At 43.1% G+C, this 15683-nt stretch overlaps 2 protein-coding genes across 7 annotated transcripts in view; both read right to left on the bottom strand.

Annotated features, from left to right (window-relative positions):
• Positions 1 to 1533, bottom strand: part of grik1a (glutamate receptor, ionotropic, kainate 1a) — a 29368-nt gene extending 27835 nt beyond the window's left edge. For 3 of the 4 annotated variants that reach the window (XM_030101788.1, XM_030101791.1, XM_030101790.1), the window contains exon 1: positions 1323 to 1404. In XM_030101788.1, coding sequence (XP_029957648.1) covers positions 1323 to 1404 — 82 coding nt within the window. Of the gene's footprint in view, positions 1 to 1322 lie in introns of all 4 variants that reach the window. The other variant, XM_030101787.1, reaches the window with a different exon arrangement.
• Positions 1534 to 3461: 1928 nt separating this feature from the next.
• Positions 3462 to 15683, bottom strand: part of tiam1a (TIAM Rac1 associated GEF 1a) — a 49811-nt gene continuing 37589 nt past the window's right edge. The window contains exons 1-13 of one of the 3 annotated variants that reach the window (XM_030101781.1): positions 13144 to 13272; positions 9371 to 9595; positions 9051 to 9119; positions 8831 to 8956; positions 8443 to 8551; positions 7955 to 8134; positions 7744 to 7862; positions 7543 to 7651; positions 6852 to 6910; positions 6401 to 6497; positions 5459 to 5546; positions 5177 to 5349; positions 3462 to 5077 (exon numbers count right to left, since the gene is read on the bottom strand). In XM_030101781.1, coding sequence (XP_029957641.1) covers positions 4455 to 5077; positions 5177 to 5349; positions 5459 to 5546; positions 6401 to 6497; positions 6852 to 6910; positions 7543 to 7651; positions 7744 to 7862; positions 7955 to 8134; positions 8443 to 8551; positions 8831 to 8956; positions 9051 to 9119; positions 9371 to 9595; positions 13144 to 13185 — 2019 coding nt within the window. In that variant the 5' untranslated portion in view covers positions 13186 to 13272 and the 3' untranslated portion in view covers positions 3462 to 4454. Of the gene's footprint in view, positions 5078 to 5176; positions 5350 to 5458; positions 5547 to 6400; positions 6498 to 6851; positions 6911 to 7542; positions 7652 to 7743; positions 7863 to 7954; positions 8135 to 8442; positions 8552 to 8830; positions 8957 to 9050; positions 9120 to 9370; positions 9596 to 11726; positions 12087 to 13143; positions 13273 to 15683 lie in introns of those variants that run through there. The other 2 variants (XM_030101782.1, XM_030101779.1) reach the window with 2 other exon arrangements.

Below are 15683 nucleotides of genomic sequence, written 5' to 3'. Positions count from 1 at the left end.
CAGCAGCAGGTAAACCTCACTGACTTACCAATTAACTTCAAATACATGTTTTTGGACATTGGGGGAATAAACTGTGGTACTTGGGGGGGAAAAAAACACCACATGCACAAGGAAAACTGATAAACTTCACTCCAAAGGCACCTGAGCCCAGGCTTGCACCAAGAACATTTTCACGGTGAGGGGAGAGTGTGATCCACTACAAGTACAGCCTTCAGAATGTGGTGTCATTAAAAATGTTTGTTTGATTCACACAGAAAATAACTAATTGTTGAATAATTTAGCACATCTTAACATGTCTGCAGCACAGAGTTGTAGTATAATTGGACAGTGTCATGCAGAAGCCCAATGTGCAGTGCTGTCTGAAAGAAAAAAACAATTCTAAAATCCATACAAGCAAGCCTGCTCTTCTAATTTAAAACTTCAGTGCATAAGATGTTCAATTATGGTGGCAATCCAGAATTAAACCTATTATGGGACAGCACTCTATTCCTTTCCAAGTTAAGAACAGGTGGCACTGACTCCAATTCTCAATTTGTTCTGTCAATTAGATCTACATATGACTGCTTCACTCTGCTCTAATTCAAAGCCCTAAAGTGAGACGCTGAGATAATGAACACAGCCCTCAGTGCTCACCAGCCTCCTCTTCTCTAATCAAATCTCTCTGACTTCTCTTACATGCACTACAGGCTTGTAAGGATTGAGAATGAGCGGGGGACATATTTTGAATGAGAATGCCGTTTCACTGGAGCACAGCCATAGGAGGATGCTTAAGGGATCAATAATCTATTACCAATAGCATTTTGTGTGTGGCAAGAAGGATGTGTAACACCAAAAAACACCTGATATAAAAGCATGATGCAAATGTACAGTATGTACCTAGACGTCGAAATTGGTTAAGATCTTTGGTTTTTGTCATTTTGAACATTTACCTGATTGAACAAGGACTTTGATGATATTTTGACAAAATGAAAACGTGTGATCATTTGTAACTATCTCAACTATGTTTTCTGCATACTGTAAGCTGAGTTTGTGGACGCGCAAAGGTCTGACATATTGCAAAAAATTCAAAGTCTTCAAAGTGTTTTGTTTTTCCCCCAACGTGCCATGCGTCCTCGCTGCTGGGAAATGAAAAGATAACTGCACTCACCTCGTAAAACTAACTTTTAGAATAACAAATTCACACCGAATCTATTCAGCCTGACATAAAAAAGAGAAGCCCACACATTTTGCTTTGCATGTGAGTCTTACCCAGTGCAGCGAACAACTCTATCAACTTCACGAACTGCAGTAAAGCCGTGCGTAAAAATGCTTGTTGCGCTTACCGATTCTGAGGACTTGTGCGGAGCTCAAAAAGAGCTGCGCCGCGAGAAAAATGAAGCAAAGCAGCCCCTTTCTTTCCTCCATGGTGCTCCAGGCGAACTCACCGCCGATATTGAGCGCATGACAGAAATAAACAGCAGCTACCTGAGCGCGGACACAACCGGCATGTTCTGCCGGCGCGCAACATAAGTTTTATTTCCAGTTCGATCGCTTCACTCCAGGACAGTCCGCTGCTCGAATTAAACTGAAGAAAAAGGAATTGTCAAAAGTTAGACATGGATCCAACTTTCATTGCAAAATCAGTAAAAGTCACATTTTTTTTTTTTCAAAAAAAGAAAGAAAAAAAAACTGTCTGCAGAACAGTGAGAGGATGCGCGCCCACCGTGCTGTGCGCCTCCAAGGCGACAGAAGCCAAAGCAACTGAATGGATCAGCGGAGACAAGCTGGAGGAAAGTTTGGAAGCTTCCGGCAAAATACTTCAAAATAAACCCACGTTGAAGCGTTTCGCCGCAAATACCGCATCATTTCCTCACGCAGGGATCAAAATAAATACGATGGAGACGCTTTAAGTGGACTGGCTTCTTCTCCTTCAAGATTCTCTCAAAATAAAAAGCAAAAGATCAGACAGGAAATGCATTAAATTGATGCCGATTCTTCTTGCAATATAAACATCTGGCAGCAGATGTTGCGTCAAGCTTGATTTTTACGCTGAAGGTGCGCGCGCTCTAATTCTGTTAATCTCTGGCTGCTGCAGCCACACTCGGTTCGGATTACGGAGCAGATGGATTGGCGGTGGTTTTCTCCACTGACCGGTCCTGATGAGAGGAGCATAATCTTCAGGTTACAGGGCAGATGCCAGATTATCTCTCGCTACAGACAAGTATATATTTTTTTCCCTCCCTTCTCTCATATCTGGATGAATCGGTGGAAACCATCCCACCTCCTCCCCACAGAGATAACTAATGCTCTAGTCTGGAAACTGGGAATGGATTTCATATGATTTGAATAATCATAAAATGTGCTCCATTATAAAAAGAAATGATTGACTTCGTATTTTATTAAACTTTGAAATGCTGATTGATGACATTTTGAGAGGCTCAGGTCTGTTCCAGGAGGCAGGTCTGTTTTCCTCAAGCAACAATTCCCACCGCGTCACAATTGACATTTTGTTTATCACAACGTTTGTGGACTCTGTCGAAGCTGCGGGAGCCAAGTGACCACGGAGGAGCTGCCAGCCCAAGCTGGACCACAGACAACCAGTCTATAGACAAACTTAATTAACTCAGAAAATGACCATCCAGCCTCTCCAGAAGGAGTCCTCGGGCAACAATCCTAACACACTGACCCGACATGAATACTGAGCAGAGCTGTCTTCTGGGTGATTTGTTAAAAACCATAAATGCAAAATATCTGATAGTGCTGCAAAAATGAGCATTTTTCTTTTTTCAGTTTAACCTTTACACCCGAACTTTGTTTCAACTCTTCACTTTAAGTGAAAAACAGAGTTTTCAGTTTAATGACAAAAGCAGTGTGAGGGGAGAAAAAAGCATTCAAGTTTAGAATCACACAAAAAATAGCACTTTCACACAGAAGCTATATTTAGAAAATTTATTTTAACATAAAGATGGCAAATCTGCACACTTTCAACACAGTTTTAAAAGTACAAAGGGAGAAGTCAAAGGGGTTCTCACAGGATTTTACCTCCAAGGCCAGGTGATTGTGTCTCACAGTTTGAGTTATGTGACACAGTAAAGCTAAAATCTAAGAAACTATCACCATTAAAAAAAAAATGACAATAAGAACGACGTCCAAAGTGTATTATTTCCATCTAATCTCATCTCATTCAGAGGAACTTGCAGAATCCTGCTCCCACCTCTCTGAGTGCACGTTCAGCGTCCACTGAGGTGACGACAGTGAAACAGCACAGCCTGGTGGGCAGAGGTGGAAATGCAGGGACAGGAAGGAGGAAAGTCATAAAGGAACAGCTGAAAGCGGAAGATAAAATCTGAATCTGTGATAAGTTAAATAAGTTCTGTAACACGGCTCTGTTGAGCAGCTCCTCTAAAAAAGATGCGCATGCCGTTTATCTCGGATGTGGAGCATGAAGAGAGATCTGGAATGAAGTCCATCGGTTACCAAAATAAAAATGACATTTTATTGAAACAACAAAATGAAAGCGTGAACATTCATGTGAAGGGCAGAAGTGATGGCTCTCTCAAGCCCGTCTCTGACACCAGACACACAAAAAGCAGTTCATATCACACTAGGCAGTCAAACAAGGTGTAAACATTAAAACTGACAGTATCTTTTTTTAAAAAGGCAATGCTTAAATAAAGAACACACGGACTCTCTGCTGTCCAAACTTTGTTTTCAAAAGGATATAAAAAAGAAGAAACGGTGAGATTATTTTGTTCTTTAACAGCGCTGTGCTGTACACCTGACTGTGTGCAGCTCGTATTAAGTTAAAACAATAAGAAGCACAATAAAGCGAGGTGGATCTCACCGTGTGACTCAGCAGTCATTCAGCCAAAAAGCCCCTGAAGAGAAGTTCAGTAACACGCAGCCCTTAAGTGTTCAAAATACAAACACAGTCTCAGAGTCAGAAAAATATAACACCCACATTCCTGTGTTGAAAAATAGATCATTTGGCCAAAAGGTCACAGGTCGGTGACGACGTCTCTTCAGTACAGTGAGCGTGTGGTGCAGTAGCTGCCGTGACTCTGTGCTTTTGTGACACACACACACACACGCACACACACACACTGTACATGCAGTGACTTTTTGTTCGTGTGTAACAAGTGTGTGTGTGTCCTGGGTGCATGTCCTTTCAGGCTCTGTTTTTAAGAATGAGTGTCTCTTGGTCACACAAAATATATTCACTGAAGTCAGTTGCAGGTTATTTCTCTTTATTTAACTGGGTGCTTAGGAAGTTCAGGATTGTCTGAAAAGTGAGGATGCAGGTGAGGTGGAAGAAGAGGATTGTGGGTGGTAACAGGGAGGGCTGTCTGAGATTTAACACCTTTTATTCTTGCTCTCCAAATCCTCCTTGCTTAAAGCTTGTATCCACGATGTCCCGCCTGCTTTCGCATTCCTGTTTTGTCTTTTTCTTAATCTCTCGCTCCAATTTTCCCGCCTCAGAAGACGTTGCCGTTGCAGCCGTTGGCGAAGTCGTCCCGCCGCACCCAGATTGCGTCGTGGTCCTGATTCGTGACCCCCTCCACAGCACACTGCTTCAGCGGGGCGAGCTTTAAGGAGGAGCCGGCACACTGCGAGGCGGAGACGCCGCAGGACGCGAAAGAGTCGATGGAGCTGGAGTCGTCTCCGTGTCTTATCCGGTCGGCTTCCTCCTGCATCGCCCGGTCGTTCAGGCCGCCCTCTCTGCCCTGCAGGCGCAGTCCATCCATCTCCGTCTCCAGAGCCGCTGGCCTGGCCGACGCAGCCCGCACAGACTTGCAGTACTCATCATCATCGCTCAGTATGTCCGTCTCCTTCACCTGTCCCAAGTCGATGCCGTCGCACTGCTCTTCGTAGCAGCCCAGGTTGAACTGCTCCTCCACCCAGCGGTCCGTGTCCTCTCCCTGAGACTTGTCGGACTGAAGAGGGGCATGCTGGGAGAGCAGCGCATTGGAGGAATGATGCCTGGAAGGGTTGGTGTCGTTGCTGTTGTTGTTGTTGCCGTGGAAAACCAGGTCAGTGTCGATGGTAATACGGTTTTTCACCAGCTTCCTGCGGGACAGCGTTCGAGACGGAGCCGACGCTAAAGCAGAAAGACAGAGGAGTTACATCGCGCTGCGTTTCACGCTGGTAATATTTACAGAATTACTGGCATCAGTAGCTCATATGGATGATAAATTACCTGCTCTGTTCATACCAGGCCGGACTCCTTTCAGGGCACACAGGCGTTTCCCACCAAATGGGACGTACTGCTGGTTGGGGGGCAGAGACTCCGTCTTGAGAAGCTGCCGGCGTTGCTTCTCCCTCAGGATGGAGTGGACCGCTTTCAAAAAGTCCTTTTTACTTTCTGGAGAACTTTAAATTCAAAGGATAAAAAAAACAAACACACAACACATATTAATGTTACTTTCATGTGATTCAGTTTCCGTTTCTGGAACTCCTGAGTAAAAATACAATAAAATACCTGCAACACAGCTGGAAGGTTCGCTCTGGCCTTCCCTCAGATTCTGACCTGGTGTGGACGATTTCACAAACCGCTGTGCCCTCAGAGTCTGAAAGAGAGATGACAGAAGATATTCCACCTACGTTAAAGAAAATATTCCCTTAATTTCTTCCCTCAGCTTTTTCACTGTATTTAATAAACAAATCGTACTTGAGCTGAATCACCCGAGTCTGATTTAAAGCTTGCCTCAGACAAAAGCAGGACTGTGTACAGCTTTACTCCTGGGCATCTATCATTCATATTTATAATCCTCATGGATACTTTAAGGACTCCAGAGCCTTCAAAACTACTGTTAATTAATCTGAAACAATGTCATTTCATCAAAAATACAAATGCAAATGATCTTTTCTATGACCACATTCAGAACTCTTATTTCTACACATGGTTAGAAATTTGTAGTTTGAAGCATGCATTAAATCATGAAATCAACAACAGCAAAAGAGAAACTAACAACATTCTAAATATGGTCACAATGTCTTATGCTTGATGACTGGAGTATGACGTCATTCTTGCAGAGTGACAGTGTGATAAATCTATGTATGTTGAAGTAAATCACAATCTAAATCTGAAATATTTGCATAACTTTCCTCAATAAACACATTTAACTGTGGAGATATTTTGATTATTAAGGACATTTATTTCAGGATCTTGAAGTCCAAAATACTGTGGTTGTTTTAGTTCATACAGGTCCCTCCTAGACTGTTTCAATCATTTTAACTGGAACTTGACTGTACAGATCTTCCATTCCAGTACAACAAATACCATCAAAATAAATTGGTGTGTCAGTCGACCCAAGAGACAAAAATGGACTGAGCTGGCAGAAAATCAGTCCTTAATATTGTTCATGGTATTCTGAGGGAAATAAAGAGAACATGTTTGCTGTAATGTTTAAAAATGACCTACTGGGAAGAGCGCGGACTTGCAGACAGTCAGTTGCGATCATGTGGCGAAAACGAAAAGGATCTTTGTCGTCACTCACTGAGACTCGATGCGATGCACCCTGAAAATGACAAAAAACAGTGACTGGCTATATCCACTGTAGGATTAAGCAGTAAAAGAAGAAAGACAGATGGATGTGACTGTAATACATCAACACAACAGCAGAGAGTGCAAGAGTGCAGTAACAGAAGAGGTGTTCACCAAACCCAATTGAATCCCATTAAAACAAAAGTAAAATGATAGAAAATCTGTTGAACTGTCAGAAGATATTCTGTTACTATTTTTTTTTTCTTATGATCTTAACAAATTGTAACACGAAGGACTTCTCACACAGCACACAATCCAACAAGCAGGCCTCAAAACTCGGCTAAATATGAAAATTAACAGCTTAAAAAAACAGTAAAAATGTACTTACGATTTTCTTTCTGTGCTTGGAACAGCTTTTGTGCACAAATACGACTGCTGTTTTGAACACTGAATGAGCGTGAGAGAGAGAGAGATGGAGAGACGCCATTAGAAGAGCATTTATTCATCACTTCTGTCAAAGGACTTTTTATAACCTCATTTCATGCAGTGACAGCTTCATACACACTGTCAATGGATCATGTATCATGCATTTGAGGAAAAAAAAAAACACCCCCAACAACAGACGAAATGCATTAGTGCAACAAAAGATAAAAATAGGCTGAATGGGGCAGCTGTGCGACTTGCATGCAAAGAGCTACTTTTACATCACCTTGCCAGAAAAAGGCCATAAAATATTATATTCATTTCCAAAAGTGTCAGCTCTCTGTAAAATTTAAAAATACATGTAGGCGCCACTTGGCGGGTGAACTTTGCCTTTTATTGCATGAATATTTACTACAGGTAAAAAGTAAAGAGCAGTGTAAAGACTCCTTGTGTGGAAATGCTCGACTGCATCTCTTTTCTCACCTCCTGAAATAGCCTCCAGCACCACACTGAGCCTCTGAGGTTTATAAAGCCCTGCATGCCGGCAACTGTTATAGGACGATCTAATGTCGTACAGTATGCAGCGATTCTTTCTGCATTCAGGCAGACTGAACAAATGCTCTTTAGCTATTTAGGAAAGTGAAAGTGCTGCCTACCAAAAGCTGCTAAATCAGGGTCCTTTTTGTTTTTGACCAACGAGGCTGGAGGATTGATCCACACCACTGTGGAGTGCAGTAAAAGATCGCCCATTGAGAGGTCCGCTACCTGAGATGAGGGAAAAGTTAAAGAGAAAACGTCATGAAAACTAGTGTCCGATCCAATAATAATGATAAAGTTTGAAAAGACCTGGTTTTCACCTCTTTCTTCACTGCGGTCTGCTCATTGATGAGCTGATCAAAAACCGCTCCGTATTCCTCATGAAGCTTCTGCATCTCATTGATGTGACTTGCAACTTTGTTCATGGCATTCACGGCAACTGAAGGGGACAACGGTTCATTCATTAATGATGGAGGACAAAAAAACAAAAAACAAAACACAGACAAGAGAATTCATTCTATATCAGCTCACCGTTGAGGTGGTAGTGCTCCTCGCTGTCGGGGTCGGTGAGGGAGTAGAGCTCCCTCAGCAGCAGGGGGTACTTCAGGACCCTCTGAATGGGTTTGATGAGGTACGACTCCAGAGTGGATGAATGCTGCTGTCTGGGGTTTCTCTCAGCCAGGAACGCCTTGAAATCTGGGTCAGTCTTGGCTGCAACAGCAAAGAACAAACGGCTCAACAGGGAACTAGTTTAATTGCAATTTCATACCAGTAAATGCAACAGTTTGTATTTGTATAATCATGCATTTACTGTCAGTTTAGTAAATCTGTCTGTTTCAGGCATGTGTCTCTTTATTTATCCTGCAGGGTGTAGGACTAAAAAAAGCCTTTTTTCCACCCCAGCCATTCAGCTATAACACAACACTGATGGAAAGCAGCAATAAATCACAGTGTGACACTGAACCGTGGAGTGATTGTATCTTTGATTACTGTGAAGAGTTGTGTGCGCGCGTTCCCACCTTTTGCCAAGACCTTCGGGACCTTGGTGTGACTGGCACAGAAGGCGCTGTAGATCTTGAAGCGATCGGCATAATACAGGAACGAACCGCCCAGGGAGAAGAGCACTTTCTGTGAAATGCACAGAGGGCCTGTTGTCAGTCCAGTGTCATTACTTTCATTCATTTCACGAGACGATAACGGGGAGTTCATATTTGTAGGAGACAGACGTTTCAGAATGTCGTGTGCTTGCAGAACTCCATTAGCAACAGTCCAAGTTATAGAATTTAAAATATTCAAGTCACAGCAAGTTCTGAACGGCAGCCGCACGAGGGAGTAACTCTAAAAGTGACAGGAAATCACTGGATGATTGAAGAGTAAATCACGTAAATGAGGTCAACATATCTTCACCTTAAACTGCTCCACCCTCTCCAGTCGGTCCAGATCCGGCACCAGCCGGAGCCCATCCTCCAGCGTCCGGAGAAATTCCACCTGGAACTCCACCATCTCCCCGAGGTTACCGAACAAAACATCCAGCTGCAATGAGCGCATCAATCATTTAGTCAGAACTGCCTTCCAAAAAGCGAGGGCACCGTCAGGGGTGTTCATCTACACATCAAATGGAAATTACCTCATCTTGTGTGAGGAAGCTCTCTTTCTGCAGCGGCGTTAAGTAGCGCTCTATTAGGAAGCTCAAGTCCTTCAAAAAAAAAGAAGAAAAAAGGAAAAAGGAGGGGAATGTGAACAACTTCAGCCTGTGATCAGATCGGTTCAAGGAGGGGAAAAGCTGGGTGTGAGTGGGTGTCTGTTAACTTGAAAGTCTTTTTTAGAGGAGGCATTGTGAAGGATTTTAAACTGGAGGAAACACATGTATGAACATAAAAGGCGTGTTTAATGACTCAAAAAAAAAAAAAAACACAGTCACAATATCTTTTAAGGAGCTGAACTCACTTTGACGTAAGTCTTCTCCGTCTCCACCAGTTCACTTATGACCTTGCGCAGTTTGTCGGCGTGGGACAGCTGCCGTTGGGCCGCGGCGCCACCTGTGGGCGGCAACGCCGACACGGGGCTCGGGGAGAGGGACGACGAGGAAGACGAGGACGAGGACGACATGGGGCACTCCAGGGGATTCATGTCATGGAGACTGCGGCAGAAAGCAGCGACCTGCTCCGTACTCTGCAGGGAAAAAACACAAAGCCAAACTTTAAAAAGTAAAATCAATCTAATATGCATCACTAATAACATATACGGTTGATTCTTGAGAACCTGCCATGGCAAAACCCACCTCCGTCCCTGCTATCAGAAAAAAAACAAGCATGACCAGACCTGTCAGACTTAATAGGTGCTCGGTTGGCCTAATAGCTCCAGACGAGGCGAGGACTGCACATCTTCTCACTGCCTACATGTACCAACACAATCAATACTGCTGCACTTTCCACTCATCGGTCACATATTTCTTGTTCAGTAATGATGAGTAATGAGGTTTCTCAAGTGGCATCGTCGTCCGTGCCGATGTGAAACAGCGGCTTCAAGAATTAAACACTGCAACCCTCAGCCCACACGAGAACATAAATAGTTTAGGATCAATACGTTCTTCCCACATCAAACTGTGTCTTTCACTGTATATGTCGAGACAGATCTAAAATAAAAAGAGCATATTTCAGCCCGACCACCCTCCAGGAATGACAATCTGTTACGTTTACCACAGAAATGCAATGATTTACTGTACGTGCCTGAATGTGACAGAGTGGCTCGGTTGCAGCGACTGTCGCCTTCCTTTGATGGTATTGTTAGTTAGTCTAGTCAGGTTTTGACAAGGATTGTAAATTCTGAGCACTGAAAGCAGTAGAGCGGGTAGAAATGTACATGTGAACCATCTCTGCTCCTGAGGACTTAACCTCTTTGAAAATTAGCTGGAATTGAACCAGAATATTAACTGTGTAGAATTACAATTAATGCAACTTCTGCATACAGTGGGAAATTATGAGAAATTCAACACAAAGTCACTGCATTGACATTCTTTATTTGAGCCAAAGAGCATTGGGTTTGGCTGGAGTTTTGATTTTTCAGTGAAAACTACTTAAATAATTTAGCAAATGTGTCTCACACAAATATCCCTCATCAGCGAGGGACCAGAAACAGTGTTCATCTGTGACAACACACTGCACCTGCTCAGACACGTCCACTGACTGAATTTCACACCGCTGGTCAGCTGAGAAGCGGCTTGTCTTTGCTGATTCCACGGCCTGTCTCCTCCTGGAACTGCTGACAAATATAATTTTCCATTGTGGTATTCAAACCAGTTTTGCAACACTGCTGGAGATGCTCACACACACACACTCACACACACAGCAGTATGAAATATTGCAGATGCAATTTCCCCTCAGTGTCTTGAAATGTCACTCACTTGATGAGGACTTCGCTACAGTTTCCACAAGATAAACTATAAGTTCTCCACTCAATAAAATGAATGATGCACAGACATTTTCCCAGCATCAAACTCCTTCGAGCTGCAGTATAGGCATCACTCAGCACAGATCAGTCACAATCATCCAGAGAATATCTGCAATGCAGAAAATTTCACACTGATGTGTAAACTCTCTCACACACATTATATGTTACAGTTTTCATGGCGTGATATGGAAATGATATGCCGTATCATAAAAAAGTACATACTTAGTATTGACAGAAAGCAAAGGCAATCAGAAGCTGTGATTGAAGCAGTAAAGCTGCATTTATGCACACAAAGAAGCACAGAAATGCTGCTGCCAGTGTTCCACATATGGGCCAGGGTAAGGTCTTCCCCCTTAAAGCCAGAGAAAATTTAGGACAGCCAAGCGACAGATGGAGCAGGAACAGAGGATGACAAACAAAACACGAATACATAATGTTGCACCATGACGAGTTATCTTTCCAATTCATCACGATCACAAAGATGAGCTGCAACTAAAAAATTACGATTGATTTAGTGATGTGAATTAGAGGTTTATCATTGCTACTTTGTGTGCTCTGATCTCGACTCAACTTCTCACTGGGAGTGATGCAGCTTGCCTTCATTCCAGGAAACATAACAATATAAAGCAAAATCAGAGGATTCAGTTCACGGCATCGCTGAACGTGATGAGACAATGATGTTACATAAAATATTATAACAGTGTTGTTCAGCTGAGAATGGCAGTGAAGCAGGAGCTTAGCGCTGCTGGTAGAGTACCATGACATAATCACTGACCTCCGCAGAATCAAATCCACAACACAAGCACAACACCGACACGCACGCACTCACTCCGTATCAGACTGCACGGCTCACCAGCTGCAACACATCGCCGACGGACTCGGTCGAAGCTTTGGAATTCCTGCTCCTCCTAAACGCAGACATCCTGGCTGGTCCAACAGGTCTCAATAAATTATCAGGTGTTCATTTGACGCCCAGGTGACCTCCATTCCTTCACACCACTCAGTGCAAGGAAGTTTGTTTTTTTTTTTCTCTCTCTCTCCAATATACGGGGCAGAGCAGATCGTACGAACTTGTCCAAGAAAACTGATTCCAAGTGGAAAAGTAAACAGCTGCTATTCAACTCTCCCTCTGCCGTGCAACACGCCGCTCCTGGGGAAATTATCACTCCAGATTAACAAATAGGTCATTACACAGACTTAATATAACAGATTGCTATGAACAACAGACCTCTCATGTCATTTTTATCCCGCAGCGTCTATCCAATCAGTTTCCCTTTGAAAATCCCCTGCCTCTGCCTGCTCCCCTCTCCTCTCCCTCCGCTTCGCTCGGTCCTGATCACGTCTTGTCCTCTTCTGTCCAGGTGCTGGAGAGCGGCCGTGCCAGCAGCGGCGGCAGTGTGGGATACAACGTTAAATATTAAGATCAAACAGCACATCCTCACAAGAGATGGAAGGAGAAGATGGGAGGAGGGAGGAGGGAGGAGGGAATGGGAGGTGGCGAAGCAGTGGGTGGCGAACACAACAGGAGAAGACAACAGACATCTGGCCCTCTCTACCCATCAATCACTCAGTCCCTCCTTCATAACCTACTTGGAAAGACGTACACTGAAACATTTGACACGGATAACAGCACCATTAATTAAACAGTAATGATCAGGCATTTGACCTCGCCCTTGTTTTTGAAAACCTTAAAAAAAAATAATGGCAGCATTAACTCTGTGCTCAACAGAAAGGATGCACTGAATGTTGACCTGCCAATTAAAGCAGCTTGAAATGAATTCTACATCCAGGTGCAGCTCTGCGGCACCACTCCCGCTGAACAGCCGTCATTTCTGGCAAACATGCATTACACAGTGCTTCTCAGAGTACGACCTCGTCTTAAATGTGAATGATGTGCAAACTTGAGAGTTTAGATAAGGAACAAAAGCAGCAGCTGATGACCATATAAGGAAAAGTTGGGGATTATATTCCAACGAATAAGAATATCTGCATTGTCAAATGTTCCACACCTGTGCATTAACATGCAGTAAAATCTTTACAGAATTCACTGGACACTGCTAAATGTGAGGCCTACATAATGCACAGCAAACTTAATTTGATCAAAAACATCAACTTTTAGTACTTTAACAGTTAAGTGAGGAAAAAAAAACCAATGTGTACAATCACTGACACGCATGCAACACAGAGAACCATAACTTCAGACACGAAAACAACTCCACAGAAATGTGAAAAGGCGGAGTCCGAAAGGTAAACAGTCTCGGCATCAGTACCTTTTCTCTAGTCAGTCCACCGCATGCACTTCCTGAACCCATACACGCGATTTTTAGCCTTTCAACTAAATGTACGACATCCCAGATCAACGCTCCAGAGAACAGAGTGAGAGGGAAAAAGTACAACACGAGGGAGGAGCATCCAGGCAAGCACAAACCTGCTCTCACACCCATCAAACCGAACCACGCACAGTCCGTGGAGAGGCAGGATAAAGAGAGATTACATATATCCACATACTTGGCCCACAGAAACACATCACACATGAATATGCCCTTATGTAATAATAAACTGCGGCACGCAGAAATGTACACATGTGGAGGTAAAACCATATTTGGGCCAACTGCAAGCGAACGCACTCCTGCACCTCCCTGGGGTTTGCTAACAAAATGAACAGGCATGTACTTGTTAATGACAGTGAATGAGAGTGGGCGAAGGAGAGAAAGGGAAGGGAGGATGAGTCTTAAAGTTCAGTTTCATTTGAAATCAGGAGGGAAAAAAAAAACATGCAAATCCAGTAATCCTCACAGGGAATGATGGGATGTACAGGGAGAGACTTTAATCATTTAATCTGAAGTGAAAGGGCGATTATGTTATGACACAAGTCTTCACAGATTTTTGAGAAAATTTCTAAACTTTGAAGCGGAGGATTTGTAGTCAGCGAACTTGTTCCTGAAGCTTAAAGTTAGAAAGATGAGGCGAGTAAAGGCAGCAAGAGGAAGAAGAAGGTTTGTGCATAAACTGGTTCAGAATGTGAGAATATAACACATGAGAGGCTGAATACTGAAATATTGTGATAAGCACTTGAAACAGTGGGCTGTGCTTGTGTGCACATTGTGCACATTATTATTGAAGGCTTCAAGAGTCACCAAAGGACTCCCTCCAGTGGAGAACTCAGAAATTGCAGCCACAATTTACACAAAGGCTTGATTGGAAGACACTGAATAAACCCAAAAAAATGTCACAATCCTTTTTTTATTTTTTTTTTTTTTTTTTTGGGGGGGGGGCATGTTCCTTGTGCTACTGAAAATATATCCACTTGCTACAATATTCACTTCCAATAAGTCATATATGGAGCATATTCAAAAAGAAATGTTTCTAATTTAGGACATTTTGAGGCAGGGCCTGTAATTGTCAATTTAATGCTTTACAACAGAATATTATAAATAAATAGCACATTAGAGTGTTTGCTCAATTTGACTTCAAAGTGTTGAATGGCCCTTTAATTACCCTCTGGGGTTGAAATCTGGATATTAATGAGAGAGCTCCAAAGGGGGATGACTTGGAAATGAAAGGACAATGAAATTTAAAACAATTTTTCAGTCATACAGCATGTATATTTTATAATATTTACTCACTAAATTTCAGACAACATAAATAAGCACAACATGCAAGCAGCTACCTGGAACTAGACCATGAGGACTCAATCAGAACAAACTCCAGTGAAAGCTGCCCCCACCTGAAAAACACTGAATAATGTATTTTCCATTTCAAATGCCCCTGAGCCTCACTGATAGACATTTGTAAATTATAACCAGCACTTGTCAGTGAATCGGACTACACCTCGGAGAACACCGGCAATCACCGTCATCTCCATTATCGCCATTATCCCAGGCAATTGCTGTTTTATTCTCTTGTTGGTTTATCATTTTGGGGAGGTGGGTCTGAGCTTTGTCTAAAATAATGAACATTCCCATTTCCTCCGGCTAGCTAGACACTCATTTATCTCCACTAAATGATGTGAAACACTGTGGAGAATGGAGTAATTAGAATGTGGGGATAATTAAAACTGTCCCACTTTGCCTCTTTTTCCTCACTCTTCTGCCACCGTGTGATTGCAGGCGGCGAGGTAAGACGGAAGCGTCAGCACTACGAGGGTTTTCCAACGAGGAAAGCGGAGAAACAAAGGAGACATCCACATAAATTTATAAGAAAAAATAAAAAAGAAAGAGTGATATGACATTGGCGGTTCCCATGAATTGTGGAGTTTGATAATCTTTGATGAGAAAGGAAGCATCCAAGCCTGCAGCCTGAGGTCAGGTCTCACATCCTGCTGGAGAGCAGAGGGAACAAGCTGTTCGAGCGCCAGAAACAGCCTCATGTTGTTTATGGAGATGAACAGCGGGGGGTCAGTGAGGAGGAGGGCGGAAAACGGACCTGAGATCTGAAGGAAACTGGAAGGACAGGAGGAAAGGAACGGGCATTCAAAACAAAATCATGACGGATAAGGGGGTGGGATGATCACAGGGGACAGGCGGCGGGGGAAAAAGAAAGAAAGAGCTGTCATGTCTGAGACAGGACGTGGTCACAATCATCTGACCCCAAATATGTGGTAATAAACCAAGGAGAAGGAAAAACATGAACAGGAGATGTAAATTAAGACAGAATTCAAGATGGCACACATTAGACAGCCGCAGGGAGGGAAGGTGAGATGAAGATCATAGACTCCCACTGATTCATTACACTGCCGATTTAAAACAGCCGCAATTTGTTTTTCTATCATTCTATTTATAGAAAACGGAATGGGAGGTAAGACTTATTT

Source organism: Salarias fasciatus, chromosome 10 (genome assembly GCF_902148845.1).
Source record: "Salarias fasciatus chromosome 10, fSalaFa1.1, whole genome shotgun sequence".
Classification (NCBI taxonomy): Eukaryota; Metazoa; Chordata; class Actinopteri; order Blenniiformes; family Blenniidae; genus Salarias; species Salarias fasciatus.
Note: the sequence above shows the minus strand (reverse complement) of the source record. Positions and strands in the feature narration are given on the sequence as shown.